The sequence below is a fragment of the Acomys minous genome (assembly GCF_964271855.1).
Source record: "Acomys minous genome assembly, chromosome: 14".
Classification (NCBI taxonomy): domain Eukaryota; kingdom Metazoa; phylum Chordata; class Mammalia; order Rodentia; family Muridae; genus Acomys; species Acomys minous.
This window is the reverse complement of record NC_140496.1, coordinates 93,356,629-93,380,856: the sequence shown is the minus strand read 5'-3', so window position 1 is coordinate 93,380,856 and position 24,228 is coordinate 93,356,629. Positions and strand designations below refer to the sequence as shown.

At 45.8% G+C, this 24,228-nt stretch overlaps 1 protein-coding gene across 3 annotated transcripts in view; it reads right to left on the bottom strand.

The window, feature by feature from the left end:
* TSPAN5 (tetraspanin 5) overlaps positions 1-24,228 on the bottom strand; it is a 191,439-nt gene that overhangs the window by 157,148 nt on the left and 10,063 nt on the right. The window contains exon 1 of one of the 3 annotated variants that reach the window (XM_084757410.1): positions 11,259-11,686. The exons of 1 other annotated variant lie outside the window; for it this stretch is intronic. In XM_084757410.1, the coding sequence (XP_084613536.1) occupies positions 11,259-11,339 (81 nt within the window). In that variant the 5' untranslated portion in view covers positions 11,340-11,686. Of the gene's footprint in view, positions 1-2,791; positions 2,817-11,258; positions 11,687-24,228 lie in introns of those variants that run through there. One more of the 3 variants, XM_084757412.1, reaches the window with a different exon arrangement.

Below are 24,228 nucleotides of genomic sequence, written 5' to 3'. Positions count from 1 at the left end.
GTTACTCTGAGAACACGTGTGTGTGTGTGTGTGTGTGTGTGTGTGTGTGTGTGTGTGTGTATGTGTGTGTGTTGCACTGTACCATTATCTTAATGGTTCTGCAGAAGGGATGGAAAGCCACCAAAAGACACGATGGTGTTGAAAGCAACGATAGTAACTGTTAACACAGACAGAACATTTCAGGCAGCTTACACACATCTTTTCTCCCATCCTTACAACTGACATAGATTCTAGGCTTTAATAATCCCATTACGAATATTAATTAACCAGTGGCGATGCACCCCTTTAATCCCAGCACTTGGGAGGCAGAGGCAGGCAAAATGGTCTCCACAGTAAGTTCCAGATCAGCTGGAAATATACACTGAGACTATATCTCAAAAAAGGAGGGAGGGAATATTAATTCAATTGCTGGGGGTGTACCTTGATGGTAAAATGCTTTCTTGCTTGCTTGCTTAGCATGTGTGACGTCCTGCATTCAAAGGCAGGTCCTAGCACTAAAAATAAAAATAATATTAAAACTGCTACCAAATATGGCATTTTGCAAAGGAAGAAAAAACTTAACCAGAAAGTAGGTAATCTGTCTAAGGTCCTAAGGCTGGAATGGAGGAGAGTTAAAAACTGCCACATTCTTGAAGCCCAAAACTCTTAAAGCAGACTCCACATAACACAAGAGCGCCAGGTGCCTAAGCCAAGATGCAGTGTGAGTTACTGTGTAAAGCTATGTCCTGTAAGCAGTTCTCCCAAGCTGGATGTGGGGGCGCCTGCCAGTAATCTCAGCACTTGGGATGCTGTGGCAGGAGAATCTTGAGTTCAAGGCCAGCCAGACCATAGAAGAGCATCTCAGAAAACAAAAACCAGGAAGTTTCCTAGAAAGTGACTGAATGAGCCATGGACGTACAGATTTCAGAATTGAGCGTCATCAGGAATGGGAGCATAAAAAAAGCCCCAGTGGGTACAACGAAGTTTTCAGGTTGTTCGGGAGAAATATTAACACTGGGAGAAACTTTTTGTTAGAAGCAAAACATTACACTTTGAGAAATGCTTGAGGCAAGAGCTCCTCTTTTATTAGGACTACTTAATTGAGTACAAAGCATTAGAATAGCTGGCCTGAATATTTATTAGAGCACCAGCTGTTCCCTCCAGATTTTTAGAAATTCAGGCCTTGGTGCCAAGTGTAATTTAGAAAGAGCGTTGGACAAGGAGAAGAGCCTAGGCCATGCAATCTACGTTTAAATAGTAAACAGTTGCTGGAAGCTGACAACAGCACCATGCCTGCAGTGAGGGGTGCTGAGCTGTCCTGCTACCCATCCTGGAAACTGCTCTGTTAATAAGATTGGTGACTATACATTTCTAAATTATGCCTTACAATTCATAGCTGGCAATCCTTCACACACACGTGGACAGTACCACAGGGATAACCATAGGGTTTGTACGCCACCCTGGCTTTACGGTTTTTGTTTTTATTTTGTTTTCAATTCAGAGGGCCTAGCCCCAGTGTAATGTCTCAGAGGATGGAAACTTGTATTCAAAATTTCAACTTTTTCAAAATAGCTCCACTTTAGGTACCCAGCTATAATCAAGATATGTAATTTTTAAGGGGGTAGGGGAAGGAAGAGAGAGACAAGGGGATGGGAAGGGAAGGAGGAAAAAGAGGAAGATGGAGGGAGGGGCCCTGCTCTGTGCGGAATTCTTTGGATAGTGTGCATTGAAACTTAATTGCAAAGAGAATGGAGACATCATATTTGTCTTCTATGTTTGCTTTGCTGTCACTTGTCCCTGTGACGGCCCTGCCGAAACTGGATCTAGGAGGAGAAACGTCCCTTCCACGCACTGTAGCACAGTCACCTCTGTGAAGTCATCATACTGGCCTTCCGGTTGACTTGCCTCTCTCTGAAGAGAGTGCTATCAAGCTCAGAGGGTCGGCACGGCACGATGAAGGCTGGCAGAAGTGGCCAGGAGGCTGGTGCTCCAGAGGGAGGACCATGTGTGTGGTAATCACCTCACCATTTGGAGTTACACAGGCCGAGCCCCACAGGCTGGTGCAGTTTTCCATCCTGCCTGCTCTAACCGGCGTCCATCTGTCTATGGCCCTGTCTCTTGGCATATCCACTGGGACACACGCTCTCTTTAAAGACATGCTCTCATTTGTTTTTAGGGCCTCTGGGCTTAAAAATAAACTCGCACTTTTGGATTAATAAGAAATTCCTTGCAGGATTAAATGGACTACATTTTTTTATCCCGGTAAGTGAATAAGAGCAGCTTCCTGGGCGGGCGCAATCAGTCACCCATGCTTGTGCGTGCACCACCCGACTACCCATCTGCCTCCTTCTAAAGCGGAAGAAGAGTCAAGACATATCTCTCCAACCCGAAAAAAAAAAAACCAAACCACGGCCTGGGTATGAGTTGGCCGTAAGACGTTTTAAACACAACACAAATTCTGCCAATTATACCCTGTCTGGACCTAGTGAACCAGATTCCCCCCAGTGAAGACTGAGGTTGGCTGGCTGGCTGGTGTGTCCAAAGGTGAGGGCAAAACTGCATCCCACCATATCCCACAGAAGTCACATCCCTCATGATGAGCGCTGAAGGAGAAACATCCCATATAAGCACCACGGTTTACCTTATGTACGTTATTTACTTACCTGCCTGCTGTCTAACCATCTACTACCTGACTACCAGGTAGTAGACACTGAAAGAGATACAAGCCAAAGCTCTCTGCGTACTGAGCAAGAACTCTTCCTGTGGGCTCCATCCTACACCCCAGAACCATTCTTTTTTTTTAAAAACATACCTCAGCCATTTAGGCTGTCTTGAATAGAAAGATGAATCCCATGGACTTCTAAAGGCTGTCATGGTGATTTCTTCTTCCTCCTCTTCATCTCCTTCCTCTTTCGCCTCTTTCTCCTCTTCCTCTTCTCATTTGAACAGGAATCCTTTGCTATGTATGCGCTGTGCCACATCAAGTATGAAAAGCTTAGATGCCAGCTTCTGGCACTCCTGAGGGGAGGTGGAGCTTTTAGTGGGGGGGTGTCTCTGGAGGCAGAACCTTGAAGGGGATCCTGGGACCACAATCTTCCTCTGCTCTCTTTCTCTGTCTCATCTACTGCGGTATGAGCAGCTTCGTCCGCCACACGCTGCCTATGCATGATGATATACTGGGCTTCATTAGGGCCAAAAGCAGCCGGACCATAGAACCACAGACCTCTGAAATGGTGAACCAGAAACCTTCCACCCTCCCAAGTCAGTTACCTCAACTATTTTGTCAGAGTGATAGAAGGCTGAGTAATACCTCTCCTCCCCAGCAAAAGACTTGATGGAATGCCAAACTAATAAAACTGACAGCCAAGCTTCTCCGGGGAGGAGGCACACCTCTCTCAGCCTCCCCTCCCCCAGCTACAACACTCCTACAGCTCCTAGGGACACTTATGGACGCTGCAATGTTGGGAAAGCAATGAGCCAGAATAATCATTTAAGCAACAGATCTAGGCAATACCAGGTTTGAATTGAAACTGTTAGTGTAAAGGTTAAGGCTTCAGAGATTGGTGCCCTCCCTCGGTGGATAAACTTAGAAGCTCGCTTGAAAAGAAGATGGAAGGTTTAACTCACTAGAAATTCAACCTGAGCCAATGACATTGCCTAGCTGTTGAGATGCCAGTGCAGTTTAGCCTGGGTTAATGACTTGTTTGCACTGAGAGATTTGCCCCTTACCAAGCACTTCCACAAGTATAACCTAATTTAATACAGGATAGTATTAATAGTATACTCTGGAAATGTAGTTGCCCATAAACACTTCTCTCTAATGTAAGAGTAAGTTCTTCCAAACCAAAACTACATAGCGGAGGCTTCAGGCTCAAGACCCAGCTCTGTGTAGAAGGGGAGAGCTCAAGGGCGACAGCCTCTACTGAGATTGAGCAACTTGTGGAAAATATATTTCATCCTGGTCCCTACATTAAGGAAAGTGAATGCAAATGAGACTTTGGGTGGAGCATCAGGACCAGAGCCTGTGACCAGGCCAAAGTACAACTTGTCCATGAGACACAAGGAAGACCTAGGATCCTCCAAAGAAGACAAATGGGTTTAGAAATGGCATCGTGGCTACTTTTAAATAAGGAAGGACCACAGGGGAGAGCTACAAGTCTTTCGATAGGACCAAACTAGGCAGCCTTCTTCTAAAGGTACAGAGAGGAAGAGGATGCTGTAGGAGTCTAGAGCTCGTACCATAGGAGGGACATCCCCATGAGGGTGAGGGGCTGTGGTCCAGGATGCCTGAGCACTGGCAGGTTACAGCAAAGGGCTTGTTATCTTTTTTATCATTGCGACCATACACCTTACAGAAGCAACTTGAGAGAAGAGGGGCTAATTTGGGCTCACTGTTGAACATAAAATGACAGAAAGGGGGGGGGGGGGAGCCAAAAATGGTGCTGATAGATATTAGTTAGTTGATATAAAGTCAAGGTAAATGGGCTACTCTATAGCTTCAAAGTGGCTGGCCAAAAAAAGAAAGTTATAAGTTACCAGAGCAACAAAGTAGCTGCATGAGTAGAGAAGCTTGGCAGACAACAAACTTCTTAAGCAAAAGTCACTGCCACCTGATGAGATGCCATGGAAGCACAGCATCCCTCCTGGACTCTGCCTCCCAAAAGCACACAGCCAGAACCTAAGCCTGAGGAGCCCAACAGTCAACTCACACTTCTGAAGGCAGTCAGCACTGCTATGGGTTTATAATCTTCTGACAGATAATCATCCTAAGGGTGAAGGACCGAATGAGACTTAGCATATAGCCAGACGTGAAGCATCTTTCTAGCCTGAATTCCTTTCCTTTAAATGGCATTGTTGAGACTGGGGGAGTGAAGGAGACCCGAGGCCTGGGAGGTCTTAGCTTTGATGGTGGTACTGTAGCTATCAAGGAGAATACCCTTTGAGACAAAATTCACACCGTGTTTGTGAGAACCATCAGGTGGACAACTCTGTCCTTAACCATGATAAAAAAAGAAAAGTTGGAAAACTTCAAACTACATGAATAACATTTTTGAATATAAAACTTTATTGCTTGTTTTTTTTTTTTTCCTATGGGTTTGAGATATGTTTTAAAGTGCAAAATCAACAGCAGGGGGCTGTGCAGTTCAGAGCACTGGCACCCACATGGTGGCTCACAACCATCTGTGACTCTAGTTTTAGAGAATCCAACACCCTCGTCTGGCATCTGCAGGAAGCAGGAATGCATGTGGTACACAGACACGCATGCAAGCAAAACACTCATACACATAAAATTTTTAAATATTTTTCATTGAAAAAGAAAAAAAAGAAAAGAAAAACCAATAGTAAATTGGGAGGCTGAAAATTTCAGAGACGTTGTATAGCATTTGAAGTCAGATGCAACTCTCTAACCAAATGGTCCAAGGATGGACTTCCTTTAGAAACTGGCAGCCTGTTATGGAAGAGAAGGCTTCCTTGACTAGAAAGGACTTGAATCCCATGGGCTTTCTCAGCATCCTAAAACCCATTCATTCAACAGCATTGATTAGATACCCACATGTTTCAGACAACATATGACATACTGGGCTTAAGGAAATGACCGGGAGATGGTCCCCACACAGGAGGCCCTCGCCATCGCACACTGAACAAGAAGTCAGAATTCTGAAGTTAGTCATTTTAAGGCAGTCAGTTGTATGCGTAGAAATAAACACACGACTCAAAAATAGCCTCGTTAATACTCTAATTGTCACTTATGAATTTTTCAACAGACTATATAATAGTTTATTATCCTAGCATACTCTAAGAACACTTCATGCTAAACTTTTTTGTGCTTGTGGGTGGTGTTAATTGTGGCATATGCAAAAACTTTATCACTTTTCAATTATGAACAGATGTAAATGACTTACTTGATGTTTAATTTTAGAATAACAAGCATCTTCTAAAATAAGTTTCAGACTGAGAAACTGGGGCTATGGCTACAGAAGAGACTTAACACTCCCAAAGTGAACCCTGCAAGTTCTCCGACACCGCAAAAGCCATTTCACATCTCTGTGCTCCAATTTCTTTATTGGTCACACACACACACAAAAAAAATATCACCATATGTTTTTGTAAGATGCTTTTACAGGCTTTGAAAAAGGACATCATAATTGCAAAGCTGGAGTTTTTGAAAGCGCACACAGTTCCAGGCACAGCAGCTTGCATCTCTAACCTCAGCCACTCCTGAGACCAAGGAGAAATATCATTATGAGCCAGAATTATCAACCACACTGGGTTAAATAGCAAGACCCCACATAGAAATCAAAAGAGCATGTAGCTTTGATCTTTTGTAAGGAACAGCATGCCAATCTGAACGTTAGGACGGAGTGATCCAACTGAATGAGATGCCTGTTGCAACTTTATGCAAGGTGGAATGTTACTTGGTTTCCAAATTTTGCCTCTGGCTCCATTTCAACCTTCAAGAACATCATGAGCCCCAGAGTGAACCACTGGACAGGCAAGACGGTGCGCATCTTGACTTTCCCCTCCGAGGTCGGCACACCTACCTTCCCTACACTTCTCTCACATGACACTTCCATGGCCACATTTAGCTTCCTTCCTACCATCTCCCTGTAATTCAAAAGGCAATTTAGACTCCCATATGGTCGCCATCGAAGCTAACAGATGTCTAGCAAATTAAAACAAAAATTATGACTTATAAACTGCTGATGTACCGTCATTCCAGAACATCTTGCAATTTATACTGAATCATAAGATAAGACATTCAACTTTGAGGCCCCACCCTGCCACCCAAGATTCCTTGACTCTCCCTCCCCTTGAAATTTAAGCCCTGTGGAAACAAACTAGATGCAACATTCTGCTCTCTCCTCCCAGATAGACGTCCACTTGCAACACAAAGTGATATCTGAAAGCACACGGAAGAGACATCTGGCTTCAAACAGCCAATAGCTGCTCTTGTCCTTGGACAGCACTGAGAACAAAACAGGGAGTGGTCCCAACTAACTCAAAGCTTCCGTTCACCAATACAGCCAACTTATTCTAATAAGTCATTTTTCAGTGATGGCTAAAATCTACCTTCCTTAGTTTGGCTTACTACTGCTGTCATTAAAAAAAAAAAAAAAAAAAAAAAAAAAAACCATGACCAAATGGAACTTGTGGTGGAAAGACTTTATTTCACTTAACAGTTCCATAGAACATTCCATCATCAAAAGCAATGAGGGCAGGAACTCAAACAAGGCAGGAACCTGGAGGCAGGAGCTGATGCAGAGACAATGGAGGGGTGCTGCTTACTGGCTTGCTCCCCTTGGCTTGCTCAGCCTGCTTTCTTATAGAACCCAGGACCACCAGCCCAGGGATGACACCACTTACAATGGGCTGGGCCCTCCTCCATCAATCACTAAGAAAATACCCTACAGCCAGTTCTCCTTTCAGATATCTAGCATGTGTCAAGAACTAGCCAGAACCCCAAACAAGCTTCTATAAAGTGACCTTGGCGCCTCCATATCCAAAGATAGAAGTTACCACTGAGCAGACTCCATGAGGGTTTTTACTAAGGTGCCTAATGGCAGTATAGTTAAACTGCCTGGAAGCTGCTTTAAGTCTCAGAGACAGCGGGATCCACCCGCCGCGCTCGAGCCCACAGCCACGGCTGAGCCATCGGTAGGCATCACCTGCCAGTCACAGGTGAGCAACAGCCTGCGCTCCCCACCCAAAGGAGACATCAAAAGACTCCAGCCACAGCTCAGGGCAGCTGCGCAGAGGCCCCAGGCTAGAACTACCCCGTGAGTAGTCACAGCATGGAACTGCAAACTAAAATAATGAGGTTTTGCTTTAAACTGCTAAGGTTCGGGGGGGGGGGGGGCCTGTTATGAAGCAGCAAATAGCCAGGGTGCTAATATTCATTTACTTTCTGAGAAACATGTAAGTGTCAAGGTCCAGAACAAAACATCTACCAATGGTCACTGATGGGACAGAGGGATTAACTCCCCAAAGGGCTGGCCTTAAAACAAACCCCCTTTCTCCTCTCTCCTCCACCCCAAAGACAAGTCAGTGTTGCTGAGAAATGTCTTCCTATGGTGAACACCCTCAATAAAACCAATTCCTGCTGGTTTGACTTCTTCCAACACAGAGCGAGAAAAACAGAATTTTTCCCCCCACCACCCAGTGATAACTAACAAGAAAGGAATCTGTACAAGATGTTGGCTTTGTTACTCACAATGTCACAACTGTTACGGAAAAAGAATTAGGGTTTTACACATGAAGCTGTAATTCTAGTAAAAAATAAATAAATATAGCTAATGACTCAGAGGGCTACATTTGAGATGCATGGTACAGATAGGGAGCTACGTGTGTCATGCCAGTAACTCAACAAGCAGGGAAAATTCACTGAGAGGTTTGTTTGTTTGTTTGTTTGTTTTTAAGTGAAACAATCATTGAGGAAGTGAAAAACTAATTAATTTTTGAGCAACTCTCAGTAAAGGGCAGTCTATAACTAGACACGTCTCCCAGTTCCCGCTGCTCAGCCCTTACGGTTCATTTTGCCCTGCATAGTAGGACTCAACAAATTCTTTGTCAGGAACACAAGTCAGCCAAAGTCTTCATTCTAAGAGCTGAGTGACGAAGGCCCAGGGCAGTTAACTGCCTAGCGCAGTCAAACTACTGATTAGCAACAGATCCCGGCTGTCACGGCTGCCACTGTCTGCTCACTTTTCTTTTATAGGAACTATTACTTTCAAACGTCTTCAATGAATTTCAAATTTAGTCTACATGCCAATGTGAAAATGAAAGATTAGGAACCCGTGGTCTCTGTTAGCAATTTCTCCTTCACAGCTGTACAGTCGGAGCATCGACTCTGCTCTTTCTAGCAGTCGCAGGCAGGTTGGTGGCTGAGGAGAGAGTACAAGTTTCTGCAGCTGCTGCCGGATCTCCAGTCACTAACGTTTTAGTGTGGATTGCTTTAATTATAACATGGGCATTTTCCTGCTGATGACTGCTAGAGCCCACTGAGCCTGATAAAATGGGGCACTGAAATGTGAGGTAATTTGGAGACAGCGAGCAGTATGGGCAAGGAACTGGGGGTGGGCCTCGGCGCTGAAGGGATGGGGAACGTAAAGGGCTCGCCTAAGTAGGCACCTACTTAGCCGTGCTGCCCAGGTGTGTGTGTTCCTTTACTTCCAGCCTCGGTCTGTTCCCTGGCTTGCCACAAAACTACCTACCGCCCACACGAATACCTTCAAAATCAGACAAGCTGTGGGCCCTCATTCTGGAACCCTCCGTGCAAGCCACCTGCAATTTTGCTGAAGCTCTCCACAGTTGAGGGGTTTTGCTGCAGCCTAATCCAGAGACAGGGCCGAATTTGCCTTTGTGCTCCACGCTACAAAATTACACCAAACTGCCAGGGAAACAGTCCCCCAATCCTTTTTATATTTCCTTTTCACTCCCTGCTATGAAACTGCAGAGAGAGAGCCCGTGGGTGCTTTTTGTTGCCTGGTAGCTGAAATGTGCAACTTTTCCAAGTGTTCCAGGAGAATGAAGGGGCCTGGCCGCACCACCCCTGCAGCCCCATTCCACGGCCCTGGCCTCTCACAGTTCAATGGTGTCAGAATACCTCAGGGAGAAATTCTCCTACCCACCACTTTTAAGCATTTCCAGAAAGGGTCTAGGAGAGAAGCATAAAAAGAAGAAAAAAATCATTTCCTCTTGCTCTGTTTGCAGAGCAGGGAGGGTGGTGGGGAAGGTATCCCCAGGAACAACATACTATCAATAACACAAAAAGCAAAATAAAATAAAATAAAATAAACTGCCTGTGAATGGCTGAGTATGGTATTTATTCCCACACCCCGTCATCAATCTGGTCCAGTCCTGAGGACAGATGACATGCTGACACAAAGTCCATTTCCTTTCACAAAACACACATGACCACTCTGGTAGAAAATAAAATAAGCTGGGGGGGGGGGGCATAAAGAATATCTACAGCAATATATATGTGTGTGTGTGTGTGTGTGTGTGTGTGTGTGTGTGTGTGTGTACATTTACAGCAAGCAGCCACAATTAAGGGAAGTCCAATTAAAATTCCCTGTATTCAGACCACTGGATCATTGTTTGTTTACCTCACAGAAACTTGGGGATACCCCCCACGGACTGCCACCATTTTTTACCTCCCATGGAGAAAGGGCTCCAGTGAGGAAGATAACCAGATGGGAAGAGGTGGGCTGAAAAAGAACGCGGTCTTCCAAGCAACCAACGACTTTCCCCTTGTCCTAGAGAACTCTTTGTCTGGTTGCTGAACACGTTTGTGAGGTCGCAGAAAAGAATCAAAACAAAAGCGTAGGGTACCAGCCTGATTACAATAGGCGCCCCGCACACGGCAGTGCCAAGCGTAACACGGTTGCAACCCGGTGTGCAAGCAGCTGCTCGCCTGCTTAGCCAGTAAAACAGGTCTCACACACCTTCTCCTTCGCATTTTTCCAAGCGTTCCTAAAACCCAGCCCGCTGTGTGTTACCCCTTTAAAAAAGAGAGAGAGAGAGGACATGAGGCACGCGCACACTGAAACATATGTTGACTGGTGACTAGTTATTCCACAAGGATACATAGAGAAATAAATCCCTCCACCCCACACGCCCACTTGGCCAGTCCATTATGCAAACGGAGCGCTTTACAGCCGGAGAGGAGCATGCAGGACGTGTTATTTACGTGCACATTACAGAACCACACACCACAGCATCTGCATCCTACACAAAGCCAGAGATGGTGCAAGGAGATACACGCTGAGCACGGCACAGACCAGCCGCGGCAACACCGAGCCAAGCTCTCGGCCAATCAGATCGGCGCTGGAAGGTGGATCTCGGGGTCGGCTCTACCCGATTAGCCTGCCCCATTATGACACCACGCTCTGCCCAACATCCAGATCCCACGGGAAGCAATTCTAATCCGTGTGTGCTCGCTCGTTTCTCAAACTGCCGAGCTGTCCTCCCATCCGTACCCTAGTTATCCCCACCACCACCACCCTTAAAAAAAAAAGAAAAAGGAAAAAGCCACCCTGAGGCCTGGCTGCCCCCTACCCGGCTTGGTTCCTCTTTTCACCTCCTCCGGGTCTTGGAAAGGATGAAGTGTTTCTCACCCCCGCGCTCGAGACGGGAAAGCGGAAGGTAGACGCCTCTCGCCCCCCGACTTGGGCACGCGCCCCGGGGGGTGGCGAAAAGTAAAGGCAGCGACCACGGCAGGGGACTGTCGCCCACCCATCCGCCACAACACTCGGAAGCCCAGAAGCGCTCCAACTTACCCAAAATATGACATTGAAGCCAAAAATGAAGTATTTGATGCAACAACTGACTTCAGGACCCTTGTAGTGCTTCCCGGACATCCTCTGGGTTCATGAAGACACTTGCCCCGCCAGCCTGAGTTTGGAGCCCCGGAGCACCGAGGCTCGGAGCAGCCCAGCGAGCAGTGGGGCACGCGGGGCTCAACCGCGCGGACCGAGCGGCTCCGGCACCTCCAGCCGCGGGCCTGCGAGGCCGCCGGGGCGCTGTGGCTGCAGCTACCGGGAAGCCTCACCGAACCGGCACAGAACACAAAGCGGGAGCCACGCGTCCGTGCGCCAAAGGCGGAGGGTCCGGCGCTCAGTCCCCCGGCTCCGGGCAGAGGCGGCCGCGCAGATGCCGGCGGAGACGCTGCCCGCCGCCTGCCGCCCGCTCGCGCGCCTCCCGCCGCTCGCTCCGCCCGCCGCTCGCTCCGCCCGCCCCGGCTCGCAGCTCCGCCCAGGGCCTGGGTCGGCGGGGCGCGCGCGCGCGCTCGACTCGTGCTCGGAAGCTCCCGAGAGGCAGCCGCGCAATGAAGCCGCGCCACTTCTGTCGCGGTCCACGCGTCCCTCTTCTTCGACTCCTCGCTCCTCGCCCCTTCTTCCCTTGCCCCTTGCTGCCGGTGGTGGTGGTGGAGAAGGGATCCGAGGGAACACCCCGCAGTGCGCTGATTCAGAGTAGCCTGGGCAGAGAGGCTGACCAGGGTGGAAGAGCAATGAATGGGTCCTTCTCTCGGCCACCAACAGCTCAGGAGGGACCCTGGAAAAGAGTGGCTTCGGGGCGTGAGGGCTGGGTGAGTCCTCCCACCCCCCAAAACACAAACACACACCCCTGGATAAGGACCCATTGCTATCTAACCACCCCGACCTCTTCCTGCACCGCTATATGCAAGAGCAGGCGCTTTGACACCCAACAGCTAAGCAAAGTGTAGCGGGCGGGCGGGCTTTGCGGAGATGTCCAAGGGGGAGTTAGGAAGTTAAAGAGGAAAAGATGGGGGCTGTGAGCATCTCAAAGGATACTCTGAATCCCTCAGTGACCAACCCATCCTTCCCAACAGCCAGAGAAATCTCATCCTGCAAATGGAGGCGAGAAAGGGAGCTGGGGCTCCTAGGAGTCCTGACCCAGGTCCACTTCCACAGCTCGAGAGTCCTCCCACCTTCGATGGAATAGCGCCCAGGGAACCCAACTGTCTTCTAATTGAGGAGGAGTTTCTAGGCGAGGATCTAATTGATCCATGAGTTACAGGAGGGTCTTCCTCTGGGGAATCCCAATTGGGTTTACAGACGCAGGCCACTCATGACTTCTGGGAAAGGACGGAGCTAAAGGGTGAAAACTCTGCGAAGCACGGGTGAGCAGGTACCCAGCAGTTATGTATCTACACTCTTAAGTTATTTTTCACAAGTGCGGGGGAAATAGGTATCTGTTTTGAGGGAAGAGAAGGGAGGGCAGCTAACAAGTGTGAGGTAACATCTATGTGAATTTGTTTCAGTCTTCAAATGTCTATGGATAGAGATTTTAAAAAGAAATCCAGAATCACCCAGTGAGACTGCCCTACTGGGCCCAGAAATGTGCATGTTTAATAAGCTCCAAAGGTGATAACTTCGGAGTCGGGGTAGGGGGCTTGAGGTCCAGAGTCTCCTGCTCAGGGGTTTGCTACATAACTCCCTCTGCCTTTGTTCAAAAACTAGCTTCAAGCTGGCAGCCTGCAGTCAAACTTTGATAAAGCAAGATGTTTACTTTTACCTGCAGTAAACTCTTTCTAGATGGGCCTGGCCTTCAAAGGAATTGGGGCTGTGTTAGAGTCACAGTTGTGAGTCAGAGTGCCCTAAAGGCAGGGGGATTTACTCCCTGCAGACCATGGCACTAGTGACCATGGCTAGCAGTGGACCAAATAGCCCTATTTCCATCCACCCAGCGTAAACACAGGTCCTCTTCCAGCAATGGATTTCCTCATTAACAGGGGAGCACTGACAGGCTTTACCTAAGCCTCCTGGTGTTGTTGTAATTCTTTCTGTATATAAATAGATCTGCTGCTGCAGAATGCTGGGAAAGTCAAAGGAAAGGTCTCTCTTAAGCTATGGAACAAGTTTCAAAAATGGAACTGGATTTAAATCCAGTTGACGACTCTATCCTTAAGTGATACCTCAAGTCGGCTTGTCTTCACACACTGTTTCTCACTTTACCCCCATCACCTACTGAAGTGGATCATTTGCTGCAATTGATGAACCTTTACTGACACATAATTATCACTCAACGTCCATAGCTTGATCTGGATCCACCTTTGGTGCTGCATACCTTGGGCTTAGATGAATGAATGCCTAATGCCATGCATCTCTCATTAGAGCATCATAGCATGTATTTTCTCTGTCCTAGAATCCTTCTGCCTAGACATTCCTCACTTCACTTCCCCACAAATCACTGATGGTTTTTCTCCTCCTTCACCATGAACCTAAGACATCTCTCTCTCTCAAAATAAAACCTTAAACATTAATAGGCCATGATAGTATGTGTCTACATTGCCAACACTTGGAAGCTGGGGGCAGGAGCATGGGGGATTCAAAGTCATCCTCAGCTATTTAATTAAATTCCAGAACATACTTAGCTACCTGAGACCCTTTCTCAAAAAAAAAAAAAAAAAAAAAAGAAAGAAAGAAAGAAAGAAAAGAAAAGAAGAAAGATCAACAGAGAAGGCACAAGTCAGATCATTCACTGGCAATTTCAAGAACTGTTTAAAAAACAAAACAAACCAGCAAACAAAAAACACTAGTTGCATAGTGCTGTAGCATTTCATATATCCAACATTACTTCTATGAAGACTAATGACTTAAACATAATTTTAAGCAATCTAGGAAGTAGAATGTTTGTTAAACATTTCATATAGCCAATGTTACTTCTGTAAAGATTAATGAGTTAAACATATTTTTAAGCAATCTAGGAAGTAGAATGTTAAACTTCTTGATAGAATGATTCTTTGCCTTTGGGCAGTAATGGTGAATGCCTTTAATCCCAGCACTCAGGAGACAGAGGCAAGTAAATTTCTGAGTTCCAGGACTACCTGGGCTACACAGAGAAAACCCTGTCTCAAAAAAAAAAAAAAAAAAAAAGGAGGGAGAGAGAGAGAGAGAGAAGGACAAAAAACAAGGAAATGAAATAATCAAGAGATGTGACTAATAAAATTATCTGTCAGACTTCCATTGTCTATAACTCACCAGAAAAAGCTATTGGCAATAAACATGAACAGTTAGTCTCAATTACCTGCATTGTAAGCAGGGTTCATGAGAATTAAAGTACAGAATCCCTGGATCTGTATTAAACAAAACAAAACAAACAAACAACAACAACAACAACAACAAAAAGCCAGGAGTTGCAGCACACATCATTAATCCCAGAACTCAGGAAGCAAAGTGGGGAGGAGGGTCTCTGAGTTTGAGGCCAGCCAGGACTACACAAAGAAATAAGACATAAACAAGAAATAAATAAATAAGTCACATAAGGAGAAATCTAAACATATTTGGGTTAACATAACTTCCCGCTAATCAAAGAGTATACATTAACCTAACGGTAAAGGTGCAAAGAGAGCGAGCACTGATTTTACACAGGACATTGCGATGCAGGGCAAGGTCTCTGCACTTGCTACATATGAGAGAGCTGGTCCATTTTGGAAAGCGTTTCAGCTCTACGTCTCAGGTCAAAAGTTTTACATTTTGACTCAGCAGCCTCACGTCTGGGAATGTAGCCAAAGAAATACTCCAAGATACGGGGAAAGCTATATGCTGCGAGCTGTATGTGGAGGCATTCTTTATATTGAACACTTGACCGCAATTGATAGATCAAGTAACTACTGTACCCGAGTCCTTATGGTCACCTGACTAGAGCAAGCTTCCCCAAGCACAGGCCCCTATTCTCTGGCTACAGTCCTCTTCTCACTTTTTGTCTATGACCCAAGGTAACTGGCTTATTCTTCAACACCCTTGTTGGACACCTTGGAGGCTTCACCCTTTGTTCTTTCAGCGCCCCTGTGGTTTTCCATACTGGCACTTAGCAACAACTTGTGATTACTTGTTTACTTGGCTGTCTTCTCCACTGTACCCTGACTCCTTTAAGGGTGTGGCATATCTCTTCTTATCTAAGACTCCACCCGTGCTCTGTAGGTGGTTGGTAAATCTTTATTAAAGGGTTGGATAAATCATTTGCTCAGTTTTTATAGCCATTAAGGATGATGATTTAAAGAGGATGCCATTGTATTGGCAAATTATAGTTTTAAAGGCATAGTCTCGGGAACGATCTTTAAGTAATATTGTTAAATGACAAAATGTAAGGTGCACACCAACATACACAGTAAGTTACCATGTTGTAGAGTAACAACGATGTTGGCAAAAGTATATGTGTACACATATTTCCTTGGCGAGTAACAATCCATCTTGGTTTGCCTTCTATCGCTGTGAAAAGGCACCATGACCAGAAGCAATGGTGAGAGGGAGGGTTTCTTCAGCTTACAGGTTAGAGTCCATCACTGAGGGGAAGCCAAGGCAGGATCCAAGACAGAAACTGGAGCAGAGGCCACAGAGGACACTTCTTACTGGCCTGCTCCCAATGGTCCACTTAGTCAGTTTTCTGATACACCTGAGGACCACCTGTCAAGTGGTCGCCTGTGCGACCACCTGTGCGACCTGTGCGACCACCACAGCCATTGGACCCTTTCTCATCAATCATTAATCAAGAAAATGCCCCACAGACTTGCCTCCCTTCATAGTCTGATGCAGGCAATACTCAGTTGAGAGTCCTTATTCCCAAAATAGAAGAAAAGTGTAATAGTGAAAGTAAACTAGGAGAGTCAAAAATATTGGCGGGAATGAAACCTGTTTTTATGTTTACCTAAGCACTTGTTTTCTAAATCGTGTCACATAGATGATAGACTTGTTTATCATATTCTGGCAGCATGCATATGATATACTCTAATGTTAAGAGTCATTTCCTGAGAAATAATAATCTTTGGGTATGGGATACAATTTTGCCTGGTGGCCATACTGAAGTGTTTTATCCTCAGAGTAGGGCTGCCTTTGCCTTTGCCACTCAGAAATAAGGTCACCGCTGCCTCTGAGCAGAAACTCTCACCAGAGCAAGGTACCCGTAACAAGCCCCAGTTGTAGTCTCCTGACGGGTGCAGAGAATTCCACACTGTAATGAGCAGGCCCAGAACAGCCAGTCTAAAACTTAGTGGCTCGTGACATACTGCACAGATAGCTAGTCCCAAGAAGAAACAAACTTACTACTTAAAATATAGTCCTCAGCAAAGAAATGAGCTGTCTGCCCGAGTCACCCAAACACAGGTTCCCCTCCACAACATATAGCCGCTTCCCTTGTGCTCACTATAAGACTGGGCACTCTCTCTCTCTCCTAGGCACAATGCCATCTCCAGGATGATGCCCACCGAGGCTGTGGAATTGTAGGTGACTTTGTTTTCGTGTTTCTGATCTCCAATTGTTAAAGAAATATAACTACATTGCTTTTATGATTGGAAAGCAAATTATAAATAAAGATATACATAAATAAGCAATCATATTTCATACAACTCCATCACAATGCAATAAACCGTGGCTTTACTTTGAGGAGAGAAGAGATCTACGGGGAATTTGCTGCAACCATCTCATTTATAATTCGGAGGCTGAAAATGGTTAATAAGCGTAATTACTGAAAAGCTAATGGGTTTTTCTAAACGGCAGTGAGAACAGGTAAAGCACGTTCTAATAGCTGCCTCGACGGACAGCAAGATGCCGAGATGGCACTTGTGTCGCAAACAAGCACTGCATTGAGCAAGCTCGCCTGCGGGCTCTGTCTCGGTTCAGTCTCCCTGCCCACCTTCGGACCTCCCTCCACTCTGACCCCTTTGCTGAAGCCTCTTTAGTTTCCTGGGCTCTGAATTTCCCATGGTCTACTTTGTAGGCCATACCGCTGATTGCCTGCTTTTGCCTTCTCTCATCCAGAACCCCAGTGGTTGCCGGTGTGGAGGCCTCGCGGGCCCTGCTTTCTTTCCTCTCTGCCCCATGTGGTGAGGAGAACTTTCTGGGAATCTTCCTGAATCTAAGAAATGACATCATGTTGCCCTTGAACTCCACTATGCTGCATGTGACACCTGGTCCCTGGTAATTAAAAACCACACCAAATACAACAGAGGGAGGGGGGAAGAGAAAGAGGGCTGTCACTCTACATCGCATGACAATTTCCCCAGACTTGAAGGACCGCAGGACTTCCTGCCCATGCAACCACTTTCTTGGTTATGACACTTGGAGAGAAGGTGCCATTTCTACACATCTGAAAGAAAGCCCCTTGACTTGACAATTTTCTTTTTGAGGTCCTGTGTAGGTTAGGGTTCGTCAGCTCCACACAGACTGGGCTCACCTCGGAAGAGGAAACCTCAGCTGAGGGATCGCCTCTGTCACGGGAATGTTTGTGGGACGTTTTCCTGATTAATGATTGATGTGGGAAGCCTGGCCAACTGTAGGTGGTGCAAGCCCTGGGCAGGTGGTTCTGGGTTTTATAAGAAAGCAGGCTGAGCAAACTGCTGGGAGCAACCAAGCGGGCGCTCCTCCGAGGCCTCTGCTTTCCTGCCTGCTCCGCTCGGACGATGACCTGGGAGTTATAAAATGAAACAAGTCCTCTTCTCCCTTACGTTGGTTTTGGTCAGCGCATTATGAAACCTAACAGGACAGTTTCTCATCCATCCTTCATGTTCTAGAATCGCCAACCATGTCCTCCCACCTTTCTCTCACACCACCGTCTCCGAGCTTGTCTCTCTCTCTCACCCCAGTTTCTGTCTCTCTTCAGCAAACACAGGGAACCTCTCCGGGACCTAACAGCTCACACCCACTCCTTTCTCTCAGACTTTCACAACGCCAAGAGCTCTGTGTGGACCTGGCACCTCCCAAACACCTGCTGGGATGAATGCTGCCCGGGACTTCTCTCCCTCCAGCTGCAATTCAAAAGCAAGGCTATCTATGCCTGACCACAGTTCAGTTGGAGATAATGTTTCCCAGCGTTTCTAGGAGGGAGCCAGAGCCTCCTCTGCAAAAGGAAGGAGCTTCCTGAGAAGAAAGCAAGGCCTCCAGTGGCAGCATGGGCAGCCACAAAGGCTCACACATTTTGCACTCTGAACGAGTGCTGTCTCTAAGACTTTGCAACAGGGCTCAGTGCCTGAGCTTTGCAAACTTTTCACATAGAATTATTCTATCACATCTTCTCGCCCTGGCTTTAGATACCTTGGAGTGAGTTTCTCAAATTCGCAAAGCAAAGAACTCTGATGTAAACCATGGTCAAGCTGCCTCAAGTGCTTTATAAATGGAGTTCACCTAAAATGTTTCTCCTTAGCAAACCACGACATAAAATTAACACTTCACTTATGTTCGATGACTATTGTGCCTTCGTTTCCATTGCAAAGGAAGCAAAACCCTACTTCCCCTGGGCTTATTCTACCACTATGACCTTCTGGTCCCATGTCCCATGCATACCCATTAAAGAAGAAGAGTTTTCAGAGCCCCAATAAAAAGATAAAAGTGATGGTGGATGAAACATGATTAAACAATCTTATATAGGGCATGAGTGTTACACCTTAAAATCATTATAACGTGGGCTGGTAAGATGGCTCAACAGGTCGGGGTACTTGACAAAAAGCCTGACTCAGTCCCTAGGACCTACACGATGGAGGAAACACTCCCACTCCCACAGTCATCCTCGGACTGTGGCCTTCACTCTGGAGTCATGGCATACCTGCACATACCTACATGGGCACACTTGAAAATAAAATGGAAAAACATTATAGTTTGATTATAAATTCAAAATATAACAAAGAGGTCATTGATTTTTTTTTTTAAATTCTGCTATTCCGTTTTCCTTTAGTAATACTCCCTCCGTTTCTCCTGGCTTTGGAAACAGCTGCACCCATGAGAATCTGAGGGACAGGTCCCGCCCTCTCCATATGAGGAGTGGAACACAAGTCACCGGAAGCTCCTTTCCTGACACTTAGCAGAGCGAGGGACCCCGCAGGCACCACCGTCACCTCTGCCCTTATGCCTCTGGAGGAGCCTGGGCTGCTCTCTGCTGCCTTCAGAGCTGCCTGGTTTCCTGCCCTCCTCCCACGGCTCCCATAAGCTTGCCTGACTGATTGAGTTAACGGCTCTTTCTGCAGCTTAGACCAAAACATCCTAATCGATACAGTGTGAACTTTAAAAGCTTCACCTTACAGAGAAAAATAAGATGTCCTCATTATCTAATGTTTCACAGACACCTTTAAAGGACCCTTCATGGAAACTGTACGAAGAAAACTATTGTGGATGTTTTGGCATATTTTTTCCATTAATAAATAATATGCTTGATCTTATTGTGCAGAGAAATCTTGTTCATTAAATCTTCCATTGGTCGGTGCCCAAAAACGGAGCAAAGAAGCCCTTAATCACAGTGGGAACAACTTCCAGTTCCTTTTTCAGAATGATTTTCAACCATGAGCCTGCCCTCGTTGCCCAGTACATCCCGGAGTGGCTTCTGTCTCGGTCTGCTTCATTCATAGAAGGCAAACTGCTTGTGTATGCCTTTATTTCCAACCTCACTCCATTTCCAAATAGCTTTGAAAAGCCACTCCCTACACCACAAACTCCTCCTTCCTACACATCACAAACATTTTCCCAGGTTAACGGTAATCCAACTTTTTCTGTAGCCTGTTCCCTTGAACTCTGGGTATGGTAATTGTATCCAGTAATTTCCTTTATTAAATTTGAGAATTTTTTTCTTTACCCCAAAAGCCTTTGCTTCTGGGGCCGGATAGATAGCTCAGTGATTAAAAGTATTTACTGCTTTTGTAGAAGACACATCACTTTCCAAGGCCACTGTGATTACTGACTATTGAACTCGGAGCCTAGAAACAGGAATGGGTATTAGAGACACATCATATAGCTGCTCAGGGTTTGATATTCACAATTAATTGCCTCGACCGCAAATTTTTACCAAGCACATATCCCAGGAGGGCATTTGTGCCCAGTCTGATGTAGGGATGCATGGCTGTAGTCCCAGTACGCAAAAGGTGGAGGCAGGATGGTTGTGAATTGGGTTCCAGCCTGAGCTACACAGTCAGATCCTGTCTCATTTACCACCAGCATCCCCACACAGATAAAACAAACAAACAAGTCCAAACCCATGGTTCCTGATTAAGTCAGTAGCTGGGAGAAATGATGGTAAAAACGTGAGACAGAATGGATTAAGGGAAGCATGCAAGACTCATGTGGTTCGTGTGGTTCATGATGGAGTTATTTTAAAAAACTCTTCTAGTTCTGTTTTCCTCCTTCCCCTTCTTTCTCTTTTCCCGCCTGGCAGCATTTACTGAGGACAACTACCAGGAACAAAAATGGATTAAGCAAGACTGTCTTGGATCTGACTTGTTGATTTGAATGAGGTCAAGGCTGAAAGAATAAGTTTTGATTTCTCCATTTACCCTCTAGGTTGTAGCCGCTGTGAAAAACCCTTCAACGGTTGCTTGGATTGTTAGCGAATGCCTATTAGTTCCAGAAATTCTAGTCCCCAGCTAACCTCAAAGACCTGAGGATAAGAAACCAAACAGACACAGTGTTGAATGCTGACCATCAGTCAGAGGGTAGAAACAACCAACTGGCTACCAACAGGGAAATAGAATATTACTTATTACCATATATCAAAATGAGATGTCGCATAATCATACATATGCAACTACGATGATTGATTTTAATGTCAAGTTGCCACAAACTAGACACACCTGAAAAGAGGCCTACGGACATCAATTGGCAGAATGACCTATGGACATATCGGTGTGGCAGTTTCTTGATTGCCAGTTGATGTTGGATGGCACAGTCTGGTGGGGACAGTGCCATCCTTAGGCAGGTAGGTCTGGACCATGAAGATGGTAGCTGGACCATAAGCATAGAAGAAAGGCAGGGAGCATCATTCACGGTCTCTGGCTCTGATTCAATTCCTGCCTCAGCTCCCGTGGATGATGGGTTGCAACTTGTACACTAAAATAAGCTCTTTTCTCCAAAGTTAACTACAATGTTTAGCATAGCAGTGAGAAGCAAACTAGGCAAGCAATTACATTTTATATTAACTATTTAATATTTCATCTTAAAAAGCAATGAAATTCTGATGGCTTTTTAAAAACTCTGTGTGTGTGTGTGTGTGTGTGTGTGTGTGTGTGTGTGTGTGTGTGTGTGTGCATGCGTGCGTGCGTGTACAAGCAGGTGTATGTGTACCATGGCATATATGTGGGATCTGAGACAAACATTACAGAGTTGGTTCTCTTCCTCTGCTATTTCAAATTCCTTCAAATTTCTCATTGGCCAGCAAGCTTCTGAACATCTTCTCTACCTCCCACCTTGCCCGAGGAGTTCTGACTGAGAAGGCAGCTGTCAGTCACCTCAGCCACCTCAGCCAGCTTTCAGTGGGTTCTAGGAACTGAACTCAGGTCATCAGGCTTGCATGGCAAACACCTTTATATCTGAGCCATCTCCCCGGTGTGAAGCTCTGGTGGATGTTACAGTGTTAAGCCCCTAAGTCCAGACACAGCATAATAAATACTGTGGGACTCGTTATAAGAGGTGCTTGGTATGGTTAAATTCATAGGCACAGAAACAAAATCGAGGTGCTGCCAGAGATGGAGGGAAGGTAAAGGAGCCACTAATGTTTAATGAGCACAGAGTTTCTGTTTGGGATTATGAAGAGGTTCGAGAAAGGGCTAGAGGTGGTTGCTGCAAGGTGCTGTGAGTGTGTCTGACCACTGTGGAACTGTACATTTAAGACGGTTAGACCCATACTGTGATGTCATGCATGGCTTACCATGCTAACAAGTGACCGATGCACAGTTCAAGACGGAGAAATAAGTTGTTCTTGCAACCCAAATGTGACAAAAATCAGATGTCCGCGGTCTGCATTCTACAGCTGAGTCGTGTGTGTCCTTGCTTCGGGAAATCGGAATAGAATTGAAAATGAATTAAGAGGTGGTTTGCATGAAGAAGCATGTTCTGCCTCAGGCTTTATTCTGGCTTTCTTTTATACAGGGAGCTGGCCCCTGCTAAACTTAATCAATCGCTACCTGGTCCTTAGACCTGCAAGGAAGGTTGGGAAAGGAAGCGTTCTGTGGAAGGAGGACCGAGGCAGCTCTAGAATAGGAACCCCAGAAAGAGGGCCCCTCTAGGCAGTGCCATCCAGGCAGCCAGCCTCTCTGGCCCTTCTGCTTTAGAGGAGGTTCTGAGTATACCCCAAGTAACCGGGATGGGGTGTGGAGAGCAGAGGCGCCTTGCTTGGGCTGCTCTCCTTGTGGTCATTCAGCATCTTTCCCAGTAGACGGTGGGGATCAGGCTTGGTCTGTGCTCTGCTGCCTTGCAAGTATCCCACAGACACTCATGCACAGTGTTATTTACCAAATAAGGAAATTACTGAATGGATTAAAACCTTGAGTAGAAATGTCAGCAGTAGTGGGTCCAGTAAAAAAACAAAACAAAACAAAAACAAAACAAAACAACAAAAAAAAAACAGCTATAAATCCACTCGAAAATTCTATCTACACAAGAATTCAAGTGGTACAAACAGTTTTACACTTATTCACTTGTTCATTTCTTAGAGGCGGAGTCACATGCAGTGGGCCTTACTAAGTAGCCAAGGGTGAGCTGGATATCTGGACCCTCCTCCTGCCTCTACTTCCCACGAACAGGGATGACAGGTAGACACCTAGCTGACACATAACATTAGAGGCCTATTCCTCAGAGCATCAACTGGGAAAATTTAAGTTTAAGTTTAGCCTTCCCTTACCTACAAAAGGGACATTGCTTTCTCCAGGGTTTGTAACTTTGCCCTGGATCCAGATATGCCACATTCGTTGGATTAACCGTTGGTACAGCTGACAGCGTGAATGACAAGGCAAAAAATAGCTCGCGGGACTTTTCATTTTTTACAAGCATGGGAAGCATATTAAGGCAGCTGCTGATTAAGGGTGTGCATGTTTTGACTTGCATATGAGTCAAATTAACAAACATAAATCCAGCATCTTCACACCGCTAGTGTGATAGATAGCAGTAACTGATATTCAGTATTTTTTCAAATCCATCATTTCCAGCATGGCACACTTTAGTTACTACGTATAAAATGCAAAGCAATTTATAATCAAAACTAAGTTTTGTTTTATTTAAATTCATCTGTTATTTATCTTCTGTAAAAAATTAAAAAGGCACAAGACTGTGGGGGAAAGTTCAAGTTTTATGGTCAGATTCACTCTATAAATACTTAATATCACCCAAGGAGGCTGAAGTTTGAGGTACAGACTAAGTAAGAATTATCACACCTCAGTTTAGTGAATTAATACTAAGGCAAGTACTGTGTGTTGGACCAAGCACCTTCCTCTCTTAGGTAGCCCCAGAAATAATCTTCTGTAACGTGACCTTCCACCTGCATCTCAGCCATGAGTGGCCGGTCGCCACCTCCTTCTCTCTAGCAGTGTCTGTGCAGGAAATGGTCTCTGTGGACTGGAGAACCATTCGGAAGAATGTCACACTAATGGACCAGGCCACCATTCGGGGAGAAGGAACATGTCCAAAGTGCATACCTGGAACAGAGCAGAACCTGGTTGGAGCCAAGACAATTAGAAGGGAGTCCAGTTTCTGCTACTAAAAGACATCCTGTCCCTTCTCTTAACTACTTCATCTCTCAGAACTTAGCAGGCCCCAGAATACCACCATGGGAACAAGAAAATAGCCCATGAGGCTCAGCCTCTTCTGTACCCTGCTATTAAGTTTCATTTGACACCTTAAACCTGGCACTATATATTTGCCAAGAACTTTGGTTCCTGGGTCTTCTCAGAACACTGAGCCTCAGAAAGCAAGAGAAATCTTTACAGAGTAGTGTTTTCTAGTGGTGTGATGGCAAGAATTTTCTAGAATGATTGATGTA